This window comes from Lutjanus erythropterus, chromosome 22 (assembly GCF_056507025.1).
Source record: "Lutjanus erythropterus isolate fLutEry1 chromosome 22, fLutEry1.hap2, whole genome shotgun sequence".
NCBI classification, from domain to species: Eukaryota; Metazoa; Chordata; class Actinopteri; order Lutjaniformes; family Lutjanidae; genus Lutjanus; species Lutjanus erythropterus.
In genome coordinates this window covers 6,007,799-6,035,473 of record NC_139338.1, presented here as the reverse complement: position 1 = coordinate 6,035,473, position 27,675 = coordinate 6,007,799, and the positions used below count along the sequence as shown (strand labels likewise).

Here is a 27,675-nt window from a genome sequence, read left to right as displayed (position 1 = left end):
ACAATCCTGTCATCATAGTTGTCATTTATAGCTGAATAAGTCTTCTGTTGATCCTTTACTCTGGAAATTAGAGAGCATTAAATAATCCTGATCAAAACATACAGTCAAGGTTAATGTGAACAGCTGTTAAAATAAACATAGTCTGCAAACTATTTTTCATAATTGCATTGCAGTTTGGATGGGATGATGAAGGCTTTGAGAGGGTAGAAATTTGTGATGTAGGTACCTTGAAAGTTCTTTAAAAGTGCTTAAATTTTATTCTTAAAATGCCGTATGAATTCGAGGCAGTTGGATTTGTGAGATCACATGAGAATCCATCTTGTTTCATACAGGAAAATAGCAGCTGCTGAGGGAGAAGATGTTTTTGCTCCTCTCCTGACCAACTTTGGCAAGAGTTTGATCTGACTGGTTGAAGTCAGCCCGTGTTAGACATGATAGATGGTTCATCCAATCACCTGCCAAGTGTTTTTGTGAAAGTGCTTGCTCTTTTCCAAACAGTTTCCAAGGATGACTTCCCAGATGTTTCTGTGTAACAATCTGTTCATAATAGTAACACATTCTCTTAATTATGCTAAACCATAAATGAGATAATAGTGATGTTAAATTCTTGTTTTTATAACTCCAGTTGTTCTCAGCTTTGTCTCTCAGTAATAAGCAAAATAAGCCAATAATTCAGCCTGGATACATTTAAAAATGTCAGGCTTCTAGAAGAAAACAAATGTGGATTGAAGATGATCAACTTGTAACCAGCACTATGGACATGACATTAGATATGTCCACTGTGTCTCTGAGCCTCAAATCAAAATGTTTTTGTCATAATGTCATGGCCTGAGAGTCATTCATTTCTCTGAGCCCAGACAACAATCTGCCTTCATCGTATTAGTCATCCCTCCTGTCTCTGTCTGCTTACCTGCAGTCACCCACTCTGCCCTCTTATTTTCTAACAGCCAGACACAAGATCAGGCCACAAAACTCAGTGCACAACCTTGTGATGAGCTGCTTTTATCTTAATTATCTCTGTTTAATTGTTTTATTATCGTTTTTATCTACGCAGATGTCCTTTGTTTCGTAAAGGAAAAACAAACAAATTAAAAGTATGAAGGTGACTTCATGCAGGAAATAAACCACAAACCCCTTTTGATTTAATTTTGTCCTGTGGATCCAGTAAGAATATTTTTGTTTTGAATTTATAATTGCATCATATCTAGGCTTGAGGAGTAATGGATTAGATGTAATAGGATTATGTAATCTGGATACAAAAAAGGTAACTGTATTCCATTACAGTTAGATTAAAAAAAGACATAATCAGATTACAGATACATATAGTAAAAATTATTAGTAGGATTACAATTTTAAGATAAGAATGATATCCTACTATGCACAGTGCACACATAGTTTCCAATTCATTATCATGGCATATTCACTGGGTGGAAATTTCACCATTTCACCTGCTGTCACATTAAAAGCGTGTGTACAATCCTGCTTATTTGTTCCTACTAACAGTGTGTGTCAAAGTGTCCTCAAGCAAGACACTGAACCTGGACCTACTGACTGGGGCATCTGCTGCATGCCTAAGATGACAAGGCTCAAAATAAATTGAGCAAAGTGATTTTATGGTGAAATCTAGGGATCATGTCACATGTGTTTGTGTTTCCTTCACTGGTTGCACTGTGTGCTTCATGGCTTTTAACCTGGACTCTTGTATATTGTGATTCTTGCTCTGCACTGATGGAACCAGAGCTGGAAACAAGTCAAAAAACAATGTGTGTATGGACACCACCCAGATTTATAAACTGGAGGACTGTTGCTCTGCCTGTTCGCTTTGTGGTGGGTTCTCTGGTTGAATCCAAACAGATCCAAAAGTCTATCAGTTGTCCTGATCGGCTCACGTAGGCGGGACTGGCCTCCTTCGTTGAAACAAGACACAAGGAGAGATAACTGCAGAGCTGGAAAACTGATCAGGCAGTTTGTGTAGCAGGTCTTTCATTTGTTGAATTGCCTGAAAATGTCCCCTGGGAAAGGTAGAAGCTGTTTTGGGTAAAGGTTGCGGGAACAATGATGCTGTAGATTGTTGGGCAGCAACCTGCACCGGGGCTTAGCTGCTGTGCTCTCCTTACAGTTAGCTGAATGAATTAACATGTAATCACCAGAGACTGAAGGCTGTTTCCAAGGTAGTATCTGTTGATGGTATCTGCTGATAAGACTCTGGATATGTTGGCACTGCTACTGTGTGTCTCCACAATGTAAAACATGGAGGCTAACTGCTCAGTGTTTTCCTTGCAGCTAGACAGAAATAATGTAACACTTCATTTTACACATCCCCAAATTCATTGTAAGTGGGTAAGATATTAGAAATTTATTTTAAATGACCCTGAAATTACAGCACATTTCATGGTGACTAGTTGATCATTGGAAAAAACATTTACCCCCAAATTTTCTATATGTTTTCCAGAGATCAGATCAGTAGTCATACCATTTATTAAACACACAGACCTCATTTAGAAGTTAACAAGCATGTATATGAATTGTTACAGCTTAACTTCCAACTAGTTTCTGTCCAACATCTGCAGATAATACCTGTTTAAATTTCAACTAATTTCTGCCTCAATTCTGCTGAGCAAGTTAGTTTGGTAAATAAATAAATAATAGTCAGACATGTAAACAGACCTAAAACGAAATAAAACAAAACAATGTTGGGGAGAATTATGTATTGCAAACAGTTTTATAGCCAGACCACAAATCAAAATTTAATTTAATGTTTTTTTATAGAAATATATTTTTTAGTAGATATATGTTTGTATAAAAAGAAAAATGGAGTAACAGTTCCAGCAGTACGGAGTAGTTTTTAACTTTTACAGCCACTATAGCCTGTGATTATTATCATTATTTCAGTTACTCTGTGATTATTTTCATTCATGAATTGTTGTTGTTTGTGAAGTCTCAGAAAACAGTGAGAAATGCTCTGTATTTTTTGTCCAGCAAACACTTTTAAACCCAAACATGGTCAGTTAAGAATCATTTCTGACAAAGAAAAGCATTAAGTTGTCACATTTACCTGAGAAGTTCCTCCTGTCACGCCGTTGCTAGAAATTTGTCTCAGGTCTTGACTCAGTTACCCAAAATTCCACTGATGCAACAGAAACGATCTGTTACAGGTAGTTATATAGTGATTAATCTTGGCGTCATGTTTGTTGTAGGTTTTGGATCCGGAGCTGGAAATCGCTGATCATGCCTTCCCCCCCCAGTCCACACAACCCTCCGCACTCAAGATCCAGGTAAGAAAAACACACCTGAATTCTGAAAAGTTTCAAACTTATGGTGAGGATTTAATAATATTTTAGTCTCTTAGCTATAATTCTTGTCTGGAATTAACCAAATGAAAAGATTTTCGTTAGCTTCAGTCCTGTTTGTACTGCACTTTTCCTCAATGTAGCCAGTAAAGTCAGCACATTCTGGGCACAGCATTAACATCAAGAGGCTTTTTAACAAACAGCATCATGAATCACCGCAGTCCAAGATGTCACACAGCCAAATTACTCGCAGCCTTAACCAAAAATGTGTCTACAGAGTCCACATTTAATCCAAAGTCTGTGTCCAGTTCAGTTCCTCATTTCGTTATTCCTTCAGTTTGGTGTGTGTGTGTGTGTGTGTGTTTTGGCTCCAACTTGCCTGTTGTGTGTGTTCCAGGATAAGGAGATCCGGGGAGTTTTCCTGTGGCTGTTCGCTCGGCTCTTCCAGGGCTACCGCTGGTGTTTACACATCATCCGCATTCACCCAGAACCAGTGATCCGCTTCCATAAGGTGAGCCAACAATACCGCACGTGATAACAACTCTGACCAGTCACCTGTGTCTTATCAAGAAACAGAATCCCTCCGAGAGCGAGGCTGTGAGTGTGTGTTCTGAGTGTAACGTGTGTTTCCACAGGCTGCCTTCCTGGGTCAGAGGGCGCTGACCGAGGACGACTTCCTCATGAAGGTGTTGGACGGCATGGCGTTTGCAGGCTTCGTGTCAGAGAGAGGTCCTCCTTACAGAGCCACCGACCTGTTTGATGATGTAAGTTTCATGCATGCAAGGTTGGGAAGATTACTTTAAAAATGTATTCTGATACTGATTACCTTGTTTCTGTCACTTTTTGATCACTTCTGTAAAATATGGTGAATTTTTTCAGCCTTATGTAGTGTTTTTAGCCTTGTGATTAGTTTGTGAAAGCTAAAGTGTTGCTGTTTAACTGGTTGTAGTTGTAAAGGTACATGGCTCAGATATTGGAAAGGTCGATGCTGGAATTTGAAGTAAGCTCGCTCTTTGTCCTGCTTCCACAGCTGGTAGCTAATCAAGTGGAGCGGATACGACAAGAGGAGGCCTGTCCACACAAAGTCATGAACCATGTCAAGGAGTTGGCTGAGCAGCTCTTCAAAAATGTATGTTCTCTCATGAACTCAACAAAGAATACCTGTCGCTGGTGTCCTATCTGTCCTGTTATGTCGTCTCTCTGTCTCAAGTTTCTCCTCCACTTTTATGTTTGTGTCTTAACTTTTCTTTCCGTTTTTCTCTCATAGCTCTGCTTTTGTTCAGATGCTTCTGTGTTTTCCTCATCTCACCGATTTTCCTTTTTACTCTCTGTTTTTCCCTCCTTCTCCCTCCAGGAGAATCCTTACCCCGCCGTGGCGATGCACAAAGTCCAGCGGCCGTCAGAAAACAGCCAGAACTCTGCACAGAATCGGACGCCCTTCCCTGCGCTGGACGATGTGGCCGTGCAGCTCTTCATTGACCACGCCGCCGCCAAGCTCAAGACTGCACCTCCTGTGGTCAAGGCTGAGCTCAAGGGCATGGTGCCATCTGGGCCCCCACTGGGTGAGCTGGGGGGGAGGGCTGAGGAGCTCAAACTGTGTAAATGTGTCAATTGGTCATTTGGTAAAAATCAAAAACACCCCAAAAGAAAGCTTGTAACAAAAACGCACTATGTTCAACATGTCCACCTTCACCTCAGACCTCCTGTGTGAACTTTTGACTCAGACAGCCCGTCTCTCAGTGTGTGTTTAATGGGATGCTGCAGTGATGAATGAGTGTCTGATCACCTCTGCTCGTCTCCACAGGAGGCGTCGTGGACAGAAACGGCAACGTGATGGCTAACAGCGCCCGCAGGCTGGAGGTGGTCAGGAACTGCATCACGTACATCTTTGAGAACAAGATGCTGGAGGCCAAGAAGGTGAGAGCGACGAATGTCTGTATGAGCCGACTGACTGCACAGATGAGAGTTTGAAGAATTCTGTCATAAAATACTCAATACAAGAAACAAAACACTGCTTTTTTTGGTTCTAAACCTTCATGTGTCTTGTCCCTGAAGAACTTTTTGTTATTAGGGGTCGGGGTCAGTGTTCTTCTTTTTTTTTCTCTGCTTTTCCCACTTCTTCCTCCTCTTCTTCCACTTCTTTCTCTTCCCCCTCAATAAGTTTTATTTTGTCCTGATGTTTTGTTGTCGACTTGATATTTCTGAAGTGGTTTCAGCTGTTTTCATCTCCCCTGTCTAGTTGATGCCGGCTGTGTTGCGGGCGTTGAAGGGTCGGGCAGCCCGGGTTTGTTTGACCCAGGAGCTCAACCAGCACGTCCTACAGAACCGAGCTGTGCTGGACGACCAGCAGTTTGACTACATCGTCCGAATGATGAACTGCACCCTACAGGTGAGCCACACATACTACAGTATCACTAGAATCAACAGTATAAGCAAGATTTCATGTAGTTCTTCAGTAAATTGCCATAAAGATTTTGTCAGGTGAAAATATAGATGTTCATTTTCTGTGGTTTTATCAAATTTGAACTTGGCATGAAGTAAAGCTAAATGCTGTGGTTCAAGAACAGCCATTAATCTACAGTGGATATGTCTTGGACAGGCGTTCTAATTTAATTTTACAGGAATTGTTTGAGGTTTTAGAGTCTAAGTGGAATTAAATTAGCATATTTTGTTCTATTGCTTTTTTTTGAGTGGAAAGAAGGATCAAAATAACCTTTAATAACATGTCATATTTAATCTGTCAACACAATAATTACATATTTACATAAACTCTATTTACATAAAGAAAAAATTGAGTTTTTCTTAGAAATTTAGATGATATAACATATGAGAGTTTTCACAGATATGTGAATATATATGGAGGATTTGTTGCTAAGTAGGTTTTCCCATACAAGGACTTTTCTGTGCTATATTGGTGTGCTCCAGTTAACACTGAACAAAAAAAAATATGTATAAAGAAGAATGAAAACAGGTACTGCAAGTCAACCAGCATAGAGAGAATATAGAAAAGTGACAATAACATGAAAAAACAATAGAAAGAAATGATGTAGAATTTAGTTTATGACAGAGGTGTGCAGGAATGTGCAAAATATTGTCGAGGGAAGGTGCAAAAGTTCACAGTAAGAAGTATAAAGGGTAAATTACAGTGTGCAAGAGATAAAGATGTACAGTATAAAGAGGAGGACAGATCTGATGAATAGTCCAGTAATCAGCCTCAGATGATATATTTTGAATAAAGTTCTGCTTTATGGTTTGTAAGTTGTCACATCATTCATGCTTATCTGTGTGTGCAGGACTGCTCTCATATCGATGAACACGGTATTGCAGCTGCCCTGCTTCCGCTGGTCACAGCCTTCTGCAGAGTAAGTTCATAAGTCACTAAAATCCCTCCTGGTTTTACAGTTAACTGAGTGAGGAGATTTAGAGGTTTCTGGGATGTGTTTGTCTGAACATGCATACTCTATTTAAGTGTCTTTTCTTCATCGTAAAAGTCTCTTCTCTGTGTTTGTGTGACAGAAACTGGGCGCAGGCATCACTCAGTTTGCCTACAGCTGTGTACAGGAGCACATGGTGTGGACCACCATGCAGTTCTGGGAGGCCATGTTCTACAGCGACGTGCAGAACCACATCAGAGCCCTGTACCTGGAGACAGAGGAGGGAGAGCAGCAGAACTCTGTGAGCACCTCCGCTGCACTCGATATTGATCCCACAGTGAACAAAGAAGTGATAAAAGATAGTCTTACACATGTAAAAAGTTTCTGGTGAATTTTTGGAAGAGAATCTTCCACCACAGCTTGTAGACTAATGAGTCAGTTTCCGGACCTGCTGAGCGGAGTGTCATTTTTGTCATGAGATGATTAATCATTAACGCACCTCCTTTGATTTGTCGTCAGGAGCAGCAGGACGGGTCGGGCAGCGGGAGGGAAATCAGCGCCTTGGAGCTGGCGTCAGAGCAGAACCGGCTGTGGCCGACGCTCAGCAAGGAAATGCAGGCGGAGCGCGTGCAGAAGGAGGAGAGCACGGTGTTCAGCCAGGCCATCCACTACGCCAACAGGATGAGCTACCTGCTGCTGCCGCTGGACACCAGCAAAAACCGCCTGCTGAGGAGCTCGGGCCTCGGAGATGTGGAGAGCGTCAGCAACAGCTACGTCACGAACAGGTACAGAATAATGTCAGCCTTCATAAAGGGATCAGACTTTTATTTTAACATTATATTTATTGTTTTTTGGCATTGAAAAAACATAGGAGTTGCCTCCTGTGGACACCAAGTTTTATCCCATACTGCAAGCCTTCACCAACGCATCCTTATTCCTTTGCACCTTCTAGTTCAAAATTCTACAAAAACAGCAAAAAATACTTGTTGAGGCTAGTTGAGGATAAGCCTGAAGTATGGGCTTAATAAGCTGACTCAAACTATTAACACAATCCTTACAGAGCCCATGAGGAAACACAGAAAGATGGACTGAAAAAACAAAATGACAACAAAAACTTCACAGTGAATGGAAGCAGGAGTTTAAGAGGGTAGAATGAGACAAATCTCAGGACACGATGTACTGTGGTGTGTGTGCCGCCAATTTCCTCAAGTAGCCGAGAAGTCGAGCTCATTTTTCATCTGAAACACCACATCGCAATTCATGGCAAGAGTGGATAATTATGCTAATTATGCAATTTGCCCAACATGCAACTTCTAGCAACCAAGTTGAATTTCATCTACATCACCAATAGATGACATTCCAGTCATAAAAGTTCATAGGAAACAACATTACTGGGTCCAACAAATTTCCAGTAGACTATAAAAATCTACTTAACCTCCACTTGTGAAGGGTGGCTGGAGTGTGTGGTGGTTTCATACAAAATGTAATCGAACATTTATGCTTTGTCAGCTCAGATACCGTTCTGTTTTGTCCTGTAGAACGTATCTAGAGCTGGTTGTTCAGAATCAAAGGATGGCAATCCAGGCACACCAAAAAATAATAAATGCAAGTGACGAGGAGGGAAATAATTAATCAAAAAGCGAACAAACGATTGTTTAAAGTCCTGATGAAGATCTGTGGTGGTTGAAACATGCTGACATTTTAAAATGATTTAGCCACTATAATAAAGGCTTTTTAATTAATTATTTCCTTCCTCGTTTCTAGCATTTATTATTTCTTGGAGTGCCTGGATTGCCTTCCTTTGATTATACATTTTTCCGCCCGTTTCCCAAGAGCACCCAACAGATTGTTCATCTACATTTGAAAATACAGAGCAACCAGTCATCTCGCTTTTTTCTGGTAATTCTAAGAAAGAACTTAGAAATATAAATGTTGAAAGCAGTTTGTTTTTTTTTGTTTTTTTTGTAGTATTGCAGGCAGCATGGCGGAAAGCTATGACACGGAGAGCGGCTTCGAAGATGCCGAGAGCTCGGACGTGGCTAATTCTGTGGTGCGCTTCATTAACCGCTTCGTAGACAAAGTGTGCAATGAGAGCGGCGTGACCAACGAGCACTTAAAGGCTCTCCACACCATGATACCAGGTATGGAGGTACTAAGACGTGCCACAGAAAGCATCGCACTAACGTTCATGAAGAAATCTGTCCCTTCTGTCCTCCTCCTTCATCCTTCTGTCCCTTTCTGCGCAGATATCGTTCAGATGCACATCGAGACGTTAGACGCAGTCCACAGGGAGAGTAAGAGACTGCCTCCGATCCAAAAGGTAACCAATTCCTATTTTTACGTCCCACTGGACAAAGGCCATGCAGAACCCCCGCCAGCCCCGCCCACCCCCCTCTCCACCAATCCCTACAGCTCAGGCTCACAGTGTCACAGCAGGTACGTCTGTCTGCTAAAGACAGAACTGTGTGACTCACAGCACGCCTGAGCAGTGCATGCTGGGTGACTGCTCTCCCTTTGTCATGCCGTTTGGTCTCCTGAGGCCCGGCGGAGCTCGGCCCGGCTGCCGCAGCTCCCCGAGGCCTCTGCGGAGCTGAGTGCCTTCAGTCTGAAGGATGCTGTTAGTCCTGCGTGCGGTGTGCTGGAGAGGGACGGTGGCTCCGCTGAGCTTGATGTGACATGTTTTGTCATTTCACTAAAGACTTGAGAATGGAACATGTGACTGCTCAGTTCTCTGGTAATGTCTCGTCTCCCTGCTCTCACAACTTCCCCTCAGTACTTCTGTAGCATGACACTGAATGTCCTGGTGGCTGTCAGATTGCGGGATGAGCTAAAACACAAAACCACTTGTGCACAGTTTACAGCTATTAGAGTCTCAACAGTTAAATGGCAACAGAGGAAACTCTACCCTTTTTCCGTTGTGTGACTGCAGCTGGAGCACGGATATGTGTGGCATTAGGTGTTGTGCAACAGATTATGAAACGGAAAAGTTGTAATTTGTTTCCTATCTGAGATGGAGTTCCTTAGGAAGCTCCCCAGGCCCTCGCTGGGGGACAGGAAGTGATGTAAGGGGCCAGAGGACACAGCCAGCGTCATATTTCATACTGCTGGTATTCAGAAAAGCTCAGCAGCCAGACTCGGAGAGGCCTCTTAGTCTAAAAATGACAGTCCTGTAATCAAGCTTCGGCTCCTCTGGGACTGTTCAAAACACGACAGTCCTGGTAGTTTCTTAAGAAATATGAAATGAAGATCCAGTCGCATAAACACACCCAAATGGATATTATTATGTTTCTTTTTGTGTATTTATCATTTTGCTTATAACTTCATCTCTGCCAAAATCCCACCACTCCTCATCAACTGATGTGTGTGTTGCGCAACAATAATACATTCAGTTCAACATTAGTGTGTCTAAACTCCCCAAACAGCGCAGGTCATCCAGTCAGTAACCTCAGCATGGTGGTGGAAGCATGAGACTCTGAAGAGTGGAGTGTTTGTTTGCTCTTGAAATATACACTGTGTATATACTGTCCTGTAGGACTGCACAGTTGTTCATGTTTTATTGTATATTACAGTTGTAGGTACCATTTTTAAGTAGTGCAGCATGTTGCCACAGAGTTCACAATGAAGTATCAGGCAGTTTGCAGTTTTTAAAGTTGGGTTAAGTTAGAAAGTCCTGATCAATTTTATGGCAAATCTGTGAATATCACCGAGTTTTATGAATTGGTAGCTCTGCAGAAAGAATTCAACTTCTATCTTCATGGCTTAATTGGAAAGTATACTGTTAGTATGGAAATATTTAGATAAAGAATCTTCATAAATGTAAAAATTCTTGTCTCCTGACTAGATGTATGTACGTCTCTCATGCATGTAGGAATAACCTGAATCTATAGAAGAAGGGCTTTTTTTTTCAAGCACAACCATTCAAGATTTTTTGCATGAAACTGAAACAAAGTACGTCAGTAAGTCTGTACCTTAGTTAGCAAGTAAATAAGTAAGCCTGTAAGTTAGTCAGTAAATAAGTCTGTACATTAGTAAACCAGCAAGTAAGTTTTTTAAGTAAGTTAGTAAGCCAGTAAGCTTGTAATGTAATCCAGTAAGTAAATCAGTGTCAGTAAGTAAGAGTCAGTAAGTTTCTAACCAAGTAAGTTTGTAAATAAGTCAGTAAGTAAATCAGTAAGTCAGTAAGTTTGTAACTGAGTAAGTCTGTAGGTATGCTTCTAAGTCGGGCAGTAAATCAGTCAGTAAGTCAGTAAGAAATCAGTGAGTGAGTGAGTCAGTCAGTAAGTAAGTAAGTTTGTAAATAAGTAAATCAGTGAGTTAGTAAATCGGTAAGCAAGTTTGGAAGTAAGTTTTAAGTAAGTCAGCAAGTTAATTTGTCACTGAATAAGTTTGTAAGTAAAATTGTCAATAAGTTTGTAAGTGAATAAGTAAGTTTGTAACTAAGTAGTGACATTTTAAATTAATGCAACAGTCTACGTGTCGACTCAGTTCTTCCTCTTCACGCTCCTGTGTTATTAATCTTCCTCCTCTCTTCCTTCCTTTCTGTCTCTGCAGCCCAAGCTGCTGAGGCCGACACTATTACCCGGCGAGGAGCTGGTGATGGACGCCATGCGGGTCCACCTGATCCCCGACGGCCGCGAGGAAGCCACGGGGCTGATGGGAGGTCCGCCGCTGCTCCCTGCTGAGGGCGCCATCTTCCTCACCACGTACCGGCTCATCTTCAAGGGCACGCCCACTGACCCACTGGGTGAGAGATGATACACAGACACTTTGGAAGGACTAAGCCTGTTTTCATGTCTGTGGGTGTGCTAAACCCCGCTCTTTGTCTGTGTGTCTTCGTCCTGCAGTGGGTGAGCAGGTGGTAACTCGCTCGTTCCCCATCGCCTCTCTAACCAAGGAGAAGAGGATCTCAGTCACTTTACCCATGGACCAGTTTGTCCAGGAGGGGCTCCAGCTCCGCTCCTGCACCTTCCAGGTACTCCTGCCTTCTCAGTTCAACTCCTACCACATCTTGCTTGCTGTCCTTTTTTCCCTCTGATTTCACTGTTCCTCTGTCTGCTTGCAGCTGATGAAGATCGCATTTGACGAGGAGGTGGCATCAGACCTGGCCGAGGTTTTCAGGAAGCACATGCACAAGCTGCGATATCCTCAGCACGTCCAGGGCACCTTCGCCTTCACTGTGGGTCAGAGTGGGAAGATGGTGGTGGAGCACAAGACCAAGGACAAGAACCAGTCACTCAAGTAAGGAATCATCTATCAGAATCACAAAAATATGAGTATAGAAGGAATGAATTTGTCACACAAAAGAAATGTATGCAAGAGAAACTAAAGAATGAAAAAACTTCCAGTTTTGCTCCAAGGAACCATCCATCAGCAGCACAAGCACAATTTCAGGCTGTCAAATCACTCGTAACCTTTGACCCCGTCTTAAGCACAGTGCGTCCAGCACAGTGCAGTAACTCACCAGGTGACACAGATGAGCCTTTACATCTGTAACAGCTGAATTTACAGCTGTCCCAGCTGGTGCTCTCATATTTACCCCATTTACCAAGTAATTCGTTTACACCTCCAGCTCAAGAATTTCCACGCCATATTTCAGCAGCCTAAAGGTCAGAAAGTGTTACAGTGCATTGTGTAACAGAAGTGATAAAGCAGAGGGCAGGATGGAGGGAATTTATCATTAACATTCTGCAATATGAGGCTCACTTTTCTTTCAAGTATAGTGCAACACATTAGGGAAAATAAAGTGGAGCAAATACTGTAACATGGAAATACAACTGTTATGTGTTGAAGTTTATGTGTTCAGTGATTAAGATTGGATGTTTCCACTGACAACGGATGCTGCATATTCAAGTTTTCTTACAGATTCTTGAGTATTTTCTAGTAAATTTACCACTTTAATCTCTGAGAATATCCAAGTTTTTTCTCGTAAATCTGTGATTATTTTTTAGTAAATTTACCACTTTAAACCTGGAGAATATCAGAGTTTTTTTTTTTCTTGAAAATGTCAGATTTTAATTTTGGAATATTTCCCCTCTAAGAAGTGATTTTGAGCAGATGTACAGAATGTACATAAATATGTATCTACCACTGCTGTAAGGAGCTGGAAAAGCTTGAAAATGCACCTTGAAAAGTGCTTGAATTTGACACTACCAGTGGTTTTTGGCCATTTAAATACACAAGATCAAGATTGGCATTCTTAAAGGGAAAATAAATTCCCAAAAGAGTACAAAAAAAGTTTTTTTTTTACAACTCTACTCTGATGTTAACACAACCTACTTAAGTACATGTCAGTCTGTAAACAAAACCTGTCTCTCTTGTGCTTTGACTGTATGAACCTATTCAGCTTGTGTTCAAATAGGAAGGTTTTCCTGCAGGAGTGACTGCACCTTAACAACCAGGATCAGCAGTTGCCTTAATTCTAAAGCGTTGCACGTTATGTGATTAATGTGCATGCATGTATAATCACCTCTGTCACAACACTTTGCATTAAGCCTGAAAACGTGCCGTTAGGTCTACAGAGAGCACTGCTGCAGGAGAGTCGGTTGGAGTTCTCAACAGCAACAGCATGGAAGAATTGATGATTATGATGCATCGAGAAGAGATTGCTGTAATCTTCTTTGGTTTTGAGTTATCATTTGAGTCAGAGTGACCTCAGGAGTCATATTTTTGTGACATTTTGTAGCCTCAAGTGTTTTTTTTAAAATGATAAATGTATTGGTACATGCCTGAGACTAGCCACAATGTGAATTTGCCTCTTTTCTTCTTTTCTTTTCAACATCTCAGCAACCAGCCCTCAGTCCCCTTCCTCCCAACCCCATGACCACACACACCACAGACACTCAGTTCTACCCTCTTTCTTTTCTGGAGGATGAAAGGAGCATGAAGGAAGCCTTTGAATAATTCATCAGTGGAAAATGTGGCAGCCGTTTTATCGGCCCTGTTGTTTCCATCTCTGCTGTGTGTGCGCTAAAAAAAAAACTCCATTCAGATTAACTCTGGCCTTGTGGCATGCTAAACCAGCAACACACCAGTGGATTCATGGCTGTCGATTATGCACCAAGACGAACACTGAGTCAAATCGGCTCATTGTGTGCTGGACTCGGGACACTGATCCAAATCTACATGCACATTTGTGTCCTCACAGGAAGTGGATACCAAGTGACTTGGAATGAGCACACTGATGTATTTAAAAAATGTTCAACTGTCCCTTCTCTTTCACCCTCATCGTCTTTGTCAGGACGCTTTCCAAAAACCTGGTGAAGAGTGCCAAGAGGACCATCGGCCGACAGTATGTGACCAGGAAGAAGTATTCTCCCCCCACCTGGGAGAACAGGAGCAGTTTCCAGTCAGAGCTGGATGAGGATGAAATTTCAGGTAATCTTGATTTTTCTGCTCTTGTCAGGCCTTCTCCCATTTTTACATTGTTGTATATTGTGTGTGAAATGTCCAGTGGTGACATCATCTCACTCACAGGAGGCATTTATCTGTCTCAGCAACTATGAATGTATAATTATGTGGCGTTTTTGTGCCCAGTATATGTCAATGTGACATGTAGGGCCCTATGTGAGGCTCATTTATGCTTTATGTTAGATGCGGATATAAATGGAGCCTTTTGTCTGTATTTCTGCACTTTTTTTTTTTTTTTTTTTGAAAGCTTGCAGATACGTACAAAACACAGTAGTGTAGTAGTTTAGCCAATAATTCAACTGAGATATGACCATAGAACACAACCAAGAAGTGAAGTCAGTTAGGTTGATAGTGGAAAAAACATCCTCAGTCCACATGTCACTACCTCAGCAAGAGGTTCATTATTACAACCTCCTCCAGTGTCACCAAGCTTGTTATTGTCAGAAACTTTTGACTCTTTGTCTGCGAGGCGTGTGCGATTGGATGTATTGCTTAACATCCATGCCATGAGCAGGTGGGTGAAACAGGGCGACACTCTCCCCATTAAGAGAGTGCTGTGCACGTTTATGAAACATTCAAAATCACTGAAAGTAGCCTCTCACACCAGAGCGTGCGCTCCATGTACTGAAGCTGTCCTATCAGTTAAGGGCATAAAAGCCAAAAAAGTCAGCTGGAAAGCTCAAGCTGGTTTATCGATTGGAGAGGCTGCTTTCAGTCACTTTAAACGTTTCCATGGACAGTAATGTCACTGGAGCAAATATCATCACAACAACAATTTCACCGTATGAATTTTCCGCAGTTAATTAATTAACATTAGATCCTGACTGATCCTGTCAGTGTGTTGGGAGATTTAAATAAACAATGAAGTTATGCTGCTGTGCCTCGTGCATAAATGCACACACAGCATCTCGGTTAATGGGCAGATGCTGCATCCTATTTCAGCCTCCTGCAACCCATCCTGTACTAATCAGAATGTTAATTTTATGACCTGCTGTGCCAGTGTTTTAACTGTGACCGGGCATAACAAGCAGAGTGTGTGCACATTGTAAACCTGTGTATGTAGACGCAGCTTACTATCTGAATAATGTGCCCTTTAAATAGCAGGAAAATAATGCGCCCTTGACTTTAGACCAGGTTTTTGTTGGCCAGTAGTACAGTCATTTCTACTGCCTCAAGATAGCAATGTGCCTGACCACACCTCATTTTGAGACCATCATGCCCATGGGCGCAAGTACATTTGTTATTTGTACCTTTAGTTGTGCCTTCCACTTCATATGAAATTTTAACTAGTTTTGCCACTTACACTTCCAGGGCTTACACTGCAACATTCACTGCCTTCATTTCATGTTCTTTAACTGAGAATTCATCAGCTTTCAGTGATATTTGACATCCCAAATTCTTACAAAGGTCCAGTGTGTAAGATCTATGGGGATTTATTGGTAAAATATGGCAGAAATATAATATAATATTCAAAAATGTGTTTTCATTACCTGAAAATAATAATAGTTGTGTTTTTCATCATCTTAGAATGAGTTGTTTAAGTATAAGCTATTTTCTACAGAGGTTGTGGAGCCTCTTTTATGGGGGCCAACATGTTGTATAGTCATGGTAGCCCAGAATGGACAAACACTGGCTCTAGATACAGCCTTTTGTGTTTTATGACCACTGTAGGTTCTCCTACATGCTTTGATGGGAAGAGTGAGACAACATGTTTGTAATCTTTAAGTTCACTGCTAGATGCCACTAAATTCTGCACACTGGTTCTTTAATGTTTACACTTCATTCAATGTTTACCCTTAATCTGACCTAACTTCAGCACTTCATTTTAACTGCCACTTCAGCTTCTTCCAGTATTTCAACTGCCAGTTTAACTCTTATATTTCTTACATTCACATTGCACATTTAACATTAGACATTACTCAGCTCTCTGTGTCTCATGTACTGTGCCATGTGTCATTTTATACTACACAATTGTGGGAGCCATGTTAGTGCTGGAAATTAAACTCAATGTTTGACATTTGGACCACAGCAGAGTAAAGTTCTCCTGTGTGCCTCCACAGTTTCAGAGGAAGTGGACCAGAGCTCTCTCACCCTCTCCTCCACCATCCGCTCATCAGACAGACAGACCATGAGCAACGTGGTGGAGCGTGCCTGCTGCCGCGACTACCAGCGCCTGGGTCTGGGAACGCTCAGTAACAGCCTGACGCGTTCAAAGAACGAGCCGTTTAGAATTTCGACCGTCAACCGCATGTACACGGTCTGCAGGAGGTGAGAGACCACACATGGAGATGAGCGGTTAGATGTTGGAGTCATACATGGACATCTCCTCAGTGCTAAACATAATGTGTGTGTGTGTTTTTGTGTGTGTGCCACAGCTACCCCGGCCTGCTGATTGTGCCTCAGAGCATCCCAGACTCCACCATCCAGAGAATCTGCCGCTGCTACCGACAGAATCGCTTCCCTGTGGTTTGCTGGAGGAATTCACGAACCAAGGCCGTCTTGCTGCGGTCTGCAGGCCTCCATGCAAAGGGGGTGGTGGGCTTCTTCAAGTCCCCGAACGCCCCTTCTGCAGGTAAAAAAAAAACAGATGTGCTTTTGGCATCTAGTTGATCATTTATATAACATTGAACTTTTATGTTACCAGGGAATTTTGCTGGTTATTTTTCAGACTGTCCTGCTGTATACACTTAGACACCACCATTCACCATTCAGTCCATAATTTTGACCTGGAAGAGTGACCTGTAGTGAGGAGTACTGCAGTCAAAGGACATGATTACAAGCTGTTACTCTGAACCTAGTGATCAGGATGTTACATGGAAAAGATGCAATTAGATTGATTAAAGGGATAGTTTGGATTATTTCAAGTGGGGTTCTGTGAGGTACTTATTTATAGTCAGTGTATTACCTACAGTAGATGGCGGTCAACAGTCCCCCAGTTTGTAGAAGCAACAGGAGTACTGGAAGCAATACACATATCGGTTTAAATGTAAGCTATTTTCAGAATATTTTCACTGCTTGATCTTTGCTTTTTCTGATAGGAAACTGCTGTTGTATAAGCCAAATATTACTTTTTCCATATCAACCAAACTCCATAGGTGAAATCAGTAATTTTACCTTACAGAGCACAGGAGTTGCTGCCCTGATCTATTCCTTTGTTTACATTATTGTGACTTCAGTGTTTTTAAATGTTAGCTCAGAATTACCAAAGTCACATAATAACGCAAACAAACTAGCTGATCAATGCAGCAGTAGACCAGCAACTCCCATGTTCTGCAAGGTAAAATGACTGATTTTGCCCATGGAGACTAGTTACTTTAAAGAGAATGATATTTGGCTTGCATGGTTTACAGTGGTTTGTTAGAAAAAGCTGTCAGACAGCAAGGTTAAGTGTTGAAAATATATCTAAATATAGCATACGCCATCTACTGTAGGTCATGCACTGACTCTGTTTAAGTACCTCATACAACCCCACTTAAAATAAACCAAACTGTCCCTTTAAGACAAATGAGCTTAGGGAGGACACATTTTTGTCATGCCTTTGTCAATAAATAAAGAGGAAGAACTGTGATCTTTCACAGCTCATATGCTAACAAGCTGTATCTAAGACATAAAGGTTTGTTTCTGTGGTTCTTGTGTGTGCAGTGCCCTCCCAGGCAGACTCCACCAGTCTGGAGCAGGAGAAGTACCTGCAGGCCATCATCAGCTCCATGCCTTCTTACAGTGAGAGCAGCGGCAGGAACACACTCAGCGGCTTCACCTCCACACATATGAGCACCTCTGGTGGGTAGACTAACACACACACACACAGACTCACTGATCAGAACAGAAGTTCAATGCTTTCTTCTGTCCACAGACTCCTCAGATAAACTGAGGCAGCCCAAAATCGGCGCTCTGATGAAGCAGGTGATGGGCGCAAAGGAGGACGTTCCTGGAACCTTCAGCAGAGGAGGTGAGACATGTCTGTCTGTGTGTGTGTGTGTGTGTGTGTGCACCTACATTACTCAGTAGTTTTTCTGTTAGCTGTAGTCTCTTACAGTCCTGGTTTCAAAACAAAGTGTGTGAAGTGTGTTCCAAGTCTTAAATCTGTTGCTGAAACTGGGACTGGACCGGGAGGATGATGAATGAGTTAAAGGGTAACTTTTCTATTTTTCAAACTGGACCATATTTTTCAATGTTTTTGTGTCTAACTGACTAATGGGAACAACACTATTTAAGGAGAGCGCTTCAGCCAGCACAAGCAAAACTAAGCAACTCCAGGCATTTAAGCACCATCAAAGTATCTGCTAGAAGTGCTTGTTTTGGACTGTCAGGCTGAGATTGTTATTCAACGTGTCTGATTACATTATGGGAAGAATCACTGCAGAGGTTGACCATTTTCTTTAAAGAAATCAGAAACAGACATTATATTGCTCTGGAAGGGATCATGTGATCAGTTGTGCGCGAGTATCAACAACGCTGGAACTTGTCCGCAGCAAAAAAATCACAAACTACTTGACTCATCAGTCATCAACAACTGTTAGGCTAAAAACAAGCCTTACCTCTTGGTGATGTTTGAGAATAATTTGCTACATGTAAGGTAAATTACAACATAAATGCAATTTTAATCTGTTAGTTACTAAAAAAAATGTATCTTTACATAATTAAATTACAGTTACTAATCAAAATGTTGGCTGTTACAAAGAGGTTGCATCCAAATATTCTTTTCAGGTTTGTTTGACATATTTTGTAAGGTTGGGTGTTTCCAAAGGGCTAAAAACTAAGGATGTAACAATGTCAAGAACACAAGGTATGATAATAAGTATACAATATGATATTTATCTTCATATTAAAAAGCAAAGAAAAAGTTAAAGTGCTTTTGCTCTCCTTTTTTAATAAAATAAATGCAGCAGCTATGACTTAAGCAGGTGCACAAAATTGACATGAATTGTCTTTGTTATTGAATGTTTGAATTATGTATGAACAACTACAGAACAAAAACAATGCAGCAGTCAGTAAAATAAAATAAAAGATCATACAATAATTAACCATATAATATCACAGTAAATATTGTCACAGTCTGGTAAGGTATCAAGACATTTTTTATCATGTTATTCAATATATTTTTACATTCCTATTAAAAACTTACTGAGGCAGCGGTAGATGAGAGAGGTAAGATGAGTGTCAGTGGAGTCTTATGGCTTTGAACAGAGTGATATAATGACTAATGTTGTCAGACACTCATAACAATAATCTGAGCCTGTCGGTGTCAAAACAAACACTTTAGTGGACATAACTTCTGTAGATGCAGCGCTCTCACTTTATACTGGACCATTAAAAAAAAAAAAAACAGTTTCCCCCATTAGTCAACATTTGTCGAAAACATGGGAAAAGGTCCATGTTGAAAAATACTGTAGTTACCCTTTAATGCATCCCTTGTATTTTTGTTTAGGGTGTGTGTGTGTGTGTGTGTGTGTGTGTGTGTGTGTGTGTGTGTGTGTGTGAGTGTGAGTGAGTGAGTGAGTGAGTGAGTGAGTGAGTGAGTGAGTGAGTGAGTGAGAGAGTGAGAGAGAGAGAGAAATGTGAGACCTTCCTCCATTGTGTGGTGTTGTTGTTTAACGGGCCGTCTCTGTCGTTTGACCTCAGCTCTGGGTCAAAGGGCGAAAGTCATCTCCCTCTCTCAGCCCAAAGTGTCTGGCAAGGCCAGGAGCCCTCCTAGAGGTACAGTAGGCCCCTCCCCCTCCTGTTTAACCAATCAGCTCTCTCTCCCCGTAGCGTCAGTTTGTTTGCCGTGGGTCCTGATAGTGTGCTGTCTCTGCGGACTAATGGTCTTTGTGTGCATGCTGCTGCTGCAGCTCCGTCCGTCTGATGTCCTGTTTGTTGTTTCCTGTTTGATTCTTCTTCTCTCTGTTGAATGTCAGCAGCAACCAGAGTCGACTCTGTAGCTGTCAGCCAGATGTAGCAAACTGGACTGGATAGTTTTCAACTGTTTCTGCCTGGTTTACCAGCATGGCTGTCAGTAGTTGTGGATGTCATACACATCAGTGTGATTTAAAGGATAATTCCGGTTTATTCGGCTCGTAATAAACCGAAATGATCCTTTAATGGCCATTTAACATGGAAAGGACTTCCACGTGATGTTTATATTTATGACTCAGTTTTCATGCTATGATTCAGTTTAAGACTCTACTTTCTCTGTGTTTGTTGACGGCAGGTAAATGGGGCAGCATCCGGGGCAGCGGCCGTTTAAGTGCCTACAACCCAGACGTGGGGACGCGTCTGGCAGGGAAAGAGTCTCCGCAGCCTAACGGAGGGCCGAGTGAGGCACTGTTTCTCCGCCAGCAGAGAGCCTACCTCTACATCATTGGAGACAAGGCCCAGCTCAAGGTGACACACCATTAACATCATGAATGTTGAAGAGATAGTTCATAGTTTTTGAAGTGAAGTGGTTCTTATCCATAGTCAGTGTGTTGGCTGTGGTAGATGGAGCTCAGGGTAGGAAACTAAGCAGTGTGCTGCTGTGGACAGGGTCAGTAGCAACATATTAATCAATCCCTCTTTTATTTGAAACATGTAAAGTGAGAACCAACGTAAAATACAGATGTGTTTCATTTTGGGGGGTTAAACTATGGAATGGAATTAATTATGAGCTGAAATTATGCAGCTCCCTGGTAAGTTTCAAAAAAGTCTTGAAATGGTAAAATAATATAATTTTTTCTTTTTTGTATTGCTGATGTTCTGGGTTATCTTAATGGATTGTATAGTCAAAAAGAAGCCTTGAGCTTCAGGTAGTTCGTTTTTTGGCTGCTGACTGTGAATTTTATTGTGTGAAATAATGATTTTTTAACCAAAATAAACCATTCATTCATTCAAACTAACCAATCGAGGCAGAGGTAGACCAACAACTGCTAGGGAGGCAAAATGACTTGTTGCTAATGGAGTTTGGTTGTTTTGAATATTTGGCTTAGATGATGGTGATTCCCTGTAGGAAAAGGCTGTCTGACAGCAAGGTAAAGAGCAATGGCAAAAATAAATTGTGCTCCTGAACCTGTCCACAGCAGGACATTACTTAGCCTCCTACACAGGAACTCCTGCTGCTGCACCCAAACTGTGTGCAAGTTGGGCTTAAAAAATAAACATAAAAAAGGTTAGCAAATTAAAAAAGAAGAAGAAGGACTTATTTGACTCTGCTTTGTAATGATGTGGTTCTGGTTGGGAGTCATCTGTATTAACTTTGTGTTGTGTTCAGGGGGGGAAGCAGGACTCGTTCCAGCAGTGGGAGGTGGTTCCCATTGAGGTTTGCGACGTGCGGCAGGTGAAGAACAGCTTCAAGAAGCTGATGAAGGCCTGCGTGCCGAGCTCGTCAACCTCTGACCCCAACATGAGCTTCCAGCGCTGCCTGGAGGATTCTGAGTGGATGGCTCTGGTTAGTAGTAGGTTTACTGTTCAAGCTCATTTTGGGACCTTAAGTGTTGTTTTTACTGACCCTGTGTGTGTGTGTGCAGCTCCACAGGGTGCTGCAGGTGTCTGTCCTGGTGGTGGAGCTCCTGGATACAGGCTCATCAGTCATGGTCAGCCTGGAGGACGGCTGGGACGTCACCACGCAGGTTGGACTGACACTCAGAAACCTGAACTTTATCGCTGAAACCTGCTGTCTGAGCAAAGGTGTAGTGTTGACATGTTTGTGTGTGTGTGTGTGTGCGTGCAGGTGGTGTCGTTGGTGCAGCTGCTGTCTGATCCGTACTACCGAACCTTTGACGGCTTCCGGCTGCTGGTGGAGAAGGAGTGGCTGTCGTTCGGCCACAGATTCAGCCACCGTGGGGCGCAGACTCTGGGCAGCCAGAGCAGCGGCTTCACCCCCGTCTTCCTGCAGTTCCTCGACTGTGTGCACCAGGTGGGTCTGCAGCGCTGCATGTCAGGCTTCAGAAGAATTGTTTTAGTGCTAATATTGAGGGCAGAGAATAGTAGTGAGAGGATGCTCCAAAATTTAGAAAATGAAGCCACTTTTCTGGATACCCTTTTATTGCGGCCATGGCAAATAATGTTTTGAACATTTAAAGATCAGATTGACACATAATAAGAGTAGGTTTATTTAAATCAATGCAATATAGTTAAATATTAGTCCAGATTGTTACACAGATAGTCAGTGGTTGTGTTAATAGTGGGAACCGACCCTTCGCTAAGCCCCACCGCCAAACAGCAACTGTCCAATCATAGCTTAACAACTGTAACTAGAGCTGTCAAGCTGTCTATTTCTCTATATGTTGAAGTGTGCAGGAGGCCCTGCGAAGAGTGATACTCAGCCTTTCATGAGTCTGGACACTGATGGGGTTTTTTTGTAGTCTTTTAAAAACGTGAAACACGAGCGCATGTGTAGTGACTGGATTAAACTCTAACATAAGCTGCAAATGTTGCAGTAACCTTAAAACTACCTCCAGCAAAACTTGTTAGATACCACTGCATTTGTTCTGTGGGGGTTTGAGGAGGAGGATGTGGGCTGATGTAGAATCAAAGTGGGCAGATGACGATGCATCTCTTTCTGGCTCGCCATCTCAGGTCTAAGCCGAGTTAGCTTAGCTCTTATCCCGATCTAAGGATCCAAAGACCTCGTGTTTCAACAATCCCCCAAATTTGATGTTAAATCTACCACTGTTAACACTGCAAACTGCAGAGATGAATGGAAAGTTTGGCAGGCTTAGCAACAGTAACTACGGAGGGCAGGACTTAGCGAAGGGTCGATTCTTGCACATAAATGTTTGTCTACAGTTTGCTGTAATGGTCCCAGTAATGTTCATTCCTGAAGTGTGCTGAAGCAGCAGATCACATGACATGGTTAAGCTACATTTTAGTCAGAAAATGTTATAAATACAGTTACAAGAACAGTAACAGTAAATGGTAGATTATTAATTAGTCATTATATACAAGGTGACAGGTACGAGCATGTAAAGTTGAAAGCATTTTCTGTTTTTTGATTGGAGCATGTGTATTAAAGTCCACTTCCAGTCATGTTTTAAATGCTGCCCAGGCCTCTGCAGTCAGGACAATACATTAGAATCACTTTGAATCATCTGTCGTGAGCAACTAACTACACAACACAGTATAAATAACAGCTGGGACTAGAAGCAGTGTGTAATGATATATGCATGTTAACTCAGGGAGCATCCCTCTGTTCCTTCCTCTTCCTATAGATATCTATAGTGCTGTGTGTGTGTTTACCTGACAGTCTGAGTCTGTATTTCCTGTTTTGCTCATCAGTGACGTGTGTTCTGCCCTCTTATCACATGCAGGAAGTGTGGCTTCATTTAGCTCCGGTGACACTTAAAATATTCTGCTGTCCAACGCATCCGAGTGTTGATTACAGATGGTCATGTTGTAGTAGTTTGTGCTCTCTGTTTTTCTGCAGGGAAAAGAGAGAATTCAATAGTTGTGGCTCCAGACAGATATTCTTTCTGTGTTTGATCATACAGGTTAACTGAAAGATCATTTATCTCACTTGTCATTGAAGTAAGAGACTGAAATCACCTGCTTCTCTGCCATCAGGATGTCAGAATATAACTTAGCAACTATCTGAAATTTCCAGTGTGTTTTTAGAGTAAGGAAAACTCACAGGAAATCTCCAGCTTAAAGCCATTTTATAGTTTCAGCAGCCATGTAGCCACAAGTGTCCACAGGCATCTGTGTGATGGTAATTTTGTCATCAGACCCTTTGAACTGTAGGCCTGACCTGTGTGTGTCTGTCCCTCCACCCTTAGATCCACCTCCAGTTCCCCATGGAGTTTGAGTTCAGTCAATACTACCTGAAGTTCTTGGCCTACCACTACGTGTCCAACCGCTTCCGCACCTTCCTGCTCGACTCCGACTACGAACGCATAGAGCTGGGTAAGAACACATCAGAGTCTGTGGGGGGTTTATTTTGAATAACTGTGACTCTGCTTCAGAAACCAGAGATCATAGCCATAGATCAAGTGTGTGTTCCTGACAAACCCTCTGTGTGTGCAGGAGTGCTGTACGAGGAGAAAGGTGAGAGGAAAAGCCCACAGGTGTGTAAGTCTGTGTGGGACTACATCGACAGACTCAACAAGAAGACGCCTATCTTCTACAACTACATGTTCTCTCCTGAAGATGATGAGGTGAGACCACTGCAGGGGACACAACACGTACAAACCAGACAATATTCCACACAAAGGAGACTCTAAAGTGAGTCATTTTGTGTTCCAGGTGCTGCGGCCGTACACATTCATCTCCAACCTAAAGGTGTGGGACTTCTACATGGAGGAGACCCTGTCAGAGGGGCCATCCTACGACTGGGAGCTGAGGGGCCGGCAGGAGCGGGTGGCGGAGGAGACGCCAGAGAAGCCAGACACCAGCGGGCCCAAGTCGCAGCGACGCATCGTGTGGCCGTGCTACGACAGCCTCAGCAAGGTGGTGCCCGACGCCATCACCAAGCTGCTGCAGGACATTCAGAACCTGGAGGCCGAGCTGGGACAGACGTCAGAGAAGTGGAAAGACACGTGGGACAAAATAAAGACCACGCAGAGGACTGAGACCAAACTGGAAAGCAAGGTGAGACCAACGGTTTCATTTTCCCTCCCAAAGAGCTCTCTGGACCGAACTGCACCGAGATACAGTCATGTGCAGTCCTCTGGAAAAATTCCTCTACAGAAGATTGGTTCGTGAATGCAACACTGAAGAATTCATGAGGATTTGTTGAATTTGTGTTAATTCCTTAGTGGAAGAAATGGTGTTTTTTCTTATGGTCACTGTCAATTAAAAAAATTTTTCACCCTGCAAAATGTCTCCAACTACTAAATTTTATGTAGGGCTGCCCCTGAAAACTCAAATGATTTGAGTCAGTAGTCAAGAAGAATCTGTGCACTTTTCTTCTCTATCTGCATCATTGTATACAGTAATGTAGAAGCAACAGTATGGCAGCCTGTAAACTTTACAGACTGAGTCTCAAAATGACTAAAACGAAGTGGAGAAGACTGATAGAAACAAGAGGGCAGTGCGACACTGGACAGCGAGGCTGGGCAGAGCTCCAGTCTGTTGGCTGCTCCGATGATGTCAGTGTCAGTGAAGGCGACTAAACCAGTTTTGAACCAGATGGCGGTGAAGCCTCCTCTGCTGTTCACTGTGATTGATTGATTGATCAGATCAATAAGATTGTCAGGAGAAACACACACTTTTACTTTCTATGACTGCGCGAAAATCTGTTGTTTCTGCATTACAGATGACAGAGGCTACAAAAATGAGACTCATGTAGGCTGATATGGCTGTTCAATGCAGCGCTGTACAAGGGAAAAAAAAAGGATTAAATCTTTGTATTGAACAGCCAAATCTGATTGGATTTAGTCGGGTACAGCACAACACACCTACACTCTACCAGATCAAATCACAAAACATTTATCACGTATGTTGGCCAAGTAAAGCAGCAGAGACGTAAAGTCTCGACTTGTGTTCTCTGGACACCTGACTGAACAACTGAATGACAGTTCAATGTAAAGATCAAGACAAATATTGTCCACTTACTGACATCTTGTGGTGAAACAAAAACAGAGTGCAGGTAAAGGACCATTCACCTCAAAATCCAGAATACATTTTTTTTTCTCTGGCCTGTAGTGCCATTTATCTGTCTAGATAGTTTTGGTGTGAGCTACAGAGTTTTAGAGATATCAGCCATAGAGACGTCTGCCTTCTTTCCAATACAATGGCATTAAGTGGCACTAGTCCTCAAAGCACCAAAAAATATATATTTGAACCATCAAACCATTGGCTCTTTACAGAAATCGTGACCCAGATATGCAAGATAACTCACAGACCTTTCATGTAGGAACTACTTTCTTTCTGTCAGTAGTAACTGCTCACAACAAGTCTGAGGATTATTTTGAACTGAGTTGTGAATTCTCTAAAGAGATTGCTGCTGGGTTTTTTAACCTGCTTTGAGCACCACAGGACTACAGGACTATATCTCCAAAACTCTCCAACTCACACCAAAACACTATAGATGGATAAACAGCAATACAGAACAGTGGAAAAATATGTTGTTTTGATTTGGGGTGAACTATCCCTTTAAGGACATAAAGGACTGTACTGTGCTGTTTGAATGTCGTAGAAAAAAATAAAGCACATATTTTGAGTTTAGTATTTTCCTGCTTCCCAGTAAGCTTTTGTTTTGTTTTCAGTATGATATGTTAGAAAACTTTTTTGTATCCTGTTATTATTGTAAATTAAAGGGACAGTTCACCTCAAAAATCAATAGTACATATTTTCCTCTGGCCTTTCTTTAAACCATAGAAAGAAACATGAAACTACATGAACATGAAACTGCTCACAACAAGGTGTGTGTTTTAACTGGGTCATGATGTCTAGAAAGAGACAGTGGTGTTGAGTTTCAGATTTATTTTTTGGCACTTTGAGCACCAAAAGTTCCATTATATTGCAGAGAAGGCAGACATCTCTCCAGCTGATATAACTCACATCATGTCTAGATGGATAAAAAGCACTACAGATAAGAGGAAAAATATGTATTCTTGATTTTGTGGTGAACTGTCCCTTTAAGTGAGCATCATTTCAATAGGTGAGAGTTTAAAGTCAGACTCAGACTCACTGAAGCTTTTCCTCCGTCCTCCTCAGCCGTCGTTCTCCAGCTCCTTGCTGATGTCGTCCAACCTGAGCCACCAGCGGCGTTCTCAGGGCGTCTACCTGCAGGAGAGCGGCGTGGGCTCCTCCATCAACCTGGCTCTGGACTGCGAGGCCAGCGCCACCTCCACGCCTGTCGCCGGTCGGACCAGCACCAGTACGCTCTACAGCCAGTTCCAGAGCACGGAGAGCGAGAACAGGTCTGTACCGAACGTATACCACCACACTGAGAGGAGACCTGGAGGGTGGGAGGGTAGCTTTAAAAATGTATTCAGATACAGTTACTAATTATTTCAAGTGTCTTGTTTTGTCCACAACTCAAATATACTCATCGTTGCAACTTTAAATTTGTTGTGCACAGTTCATCAAGTGATTTTTCTCAAGGTCATGATAATGAATTAGCAGCTGAGTGTGTACTGTGCATGGTAGTATATCATTCTTTATTTTAAAATTGTAATCCTACTAATAACCCCTATGTTTACTCAATGTAACCGTCACACTGTGGATTATCAGGCTGTGAGAAAACAACTCTTTGTCACTAAATATCAATATATGTCAGAGAAATGTTTAAAATGTCAAACATCTCTTAAGTTTTATTTTGATCGTCTCCCATCAGGAGTTTTGAAGGCATCCTGTTTAAGAAAGGGGCGTTGTTGAAACCATGGAAACCACGGTGGTTTGTGCTGGACAAGACCAAACATCAGGTAAGACGGAGGGGTGCTCAAAATGAAACTGGAGCAATGACTGAATAAAGCGTTCAGCCGACAAATTCTTTGGAAATTCAAAATATATATGTTTTTTTTTTTTAATGACGACGTGTGTCTCTAACACTGCACCCTGTCCCCAGCTGAGATACTACGAGAGCAGGCAGGACAAGGAGTGTAAAGGAGTGATTGAGCTGGCTGATGTGGAGTCCGTCACTCCAGGAACGCCTGCCATGGGAGCGCCGAAAAACATTGATGAGAAAGCCTTCTTTGATGTAAGTTCAC

At 42.2% G+C, this 27,675-nt stretch overlaps 1 protein-coding gene across 1 annotated transcript in view; it reads left to right on the top strand.

Annotated features, from left to right (window-relative positions):
* Window positions 1-27,675, top strand: part of sbf1 (SET binding factor 1) — an 80,751-nt gene that overhangs the window by 50,666 nt on the left and 2,410 nt on the right. The window contains exons 12-42 of the mRNA XM_084711058.1: window positions 3,198-3,275; window positions 3,688-3,801; window positions 3,926-4,054; window positions 4,321-4,419; window positions 4,645-4,852; window positions 5,095-5,207; window positions 5,530-5,679; window positions 6,584-6,652; window positions 6,807-6,965; window positions 7,184-7,449; window positions 8,633-8,805; window positions 8,911-8,984; window positions 11,216-11,408; window positions 11,509-11,636; window positions 11,727-11,902; window positions 13,902-14,038; window positions 16,132-16,339; window positions 16,447-16,643; window positions 17,714-17,851; window positions 17,925-18,020; window positions 19,694-19,768; window positions 20,262-20,434; window positions 21,297-21,473; window positions 21,553-21,654; window positions 21,756-21,941; window positions 23,800-23,926; window positions 24,047-24,177; window positions 24,266-24,610; window positions 26,681-26,886; window positions 27,303-27,390; window positions 27,534-27,665. Of these exons, the coding sequence (XP_084567184.1) occupies window positions 3,198-3,275; window positions 3,688-3,801; window positions 3,926-4,054; window positions 4,321-4,419; window positions 4,645-4,852; window positions 5,095-5,207; window positions 5,530-5,679; window positions 6,584-6,652; window positions 6,807-6,965; window positions 7,184-7,449; window positions 8,633-8,805; window positions 8,911-8,984; window positions 11,216-11,408; window positions 11,509-11,636; window positions 11,727-11,902; window positions 13,902-14,038; window positions 16,132-16,339; window positions 16,447-16,643; window positions 17,714-17,851; window positions 17,925-18,020; window positions 19,694-19,768; window positions 20,262-20,434; window positions 21,297-21,473; window positions 21,553-21,654; window positions 21,756-21,941; window positions 23,800-23,926; window positions 24,047-24,177; window positions 24,266-24,610; window positions 26,681-26,886; window positions 27,303-27,390; window positions 27,534-27,665 (4,647 nt within the window). The remainder of the gene's footprint in view (window positions 1-3,197; window positions 3,276-3,687; window positions 3,802-3,925; window positions 4,055-4,320; window positions 4,420-4,644; window positions 4,853-5,094; window positions 5,208-5,529; window positions 5,680-6,583; window positions 6,653-6,806; window positions 6,966-7,183; window positions 7,450-8,632; window positions 8,806-8,910; window positions 8,985-11,215; window positions 11,409-11,508; window positions 11,637-11,726; window positions 11,903-13,901; window positions 14,039-16,131; window positions 16,340-16,446; window positions 16,644-17,713; window positions 17,852-17,924; window positions 18,021-19,693; window positions 19,769-20,261; window positions 20,435-21,296; window positions 21,474-21,552; window positions 21,655-21,755; window positions 21,942-23,799; window positions 23,927-24,046; window positions 24,178-24,265; window positions 24,611-26,680; window positions 26,887-27,302; window positions 27,391-27,533; window positions 27,666-27,675) is intronic.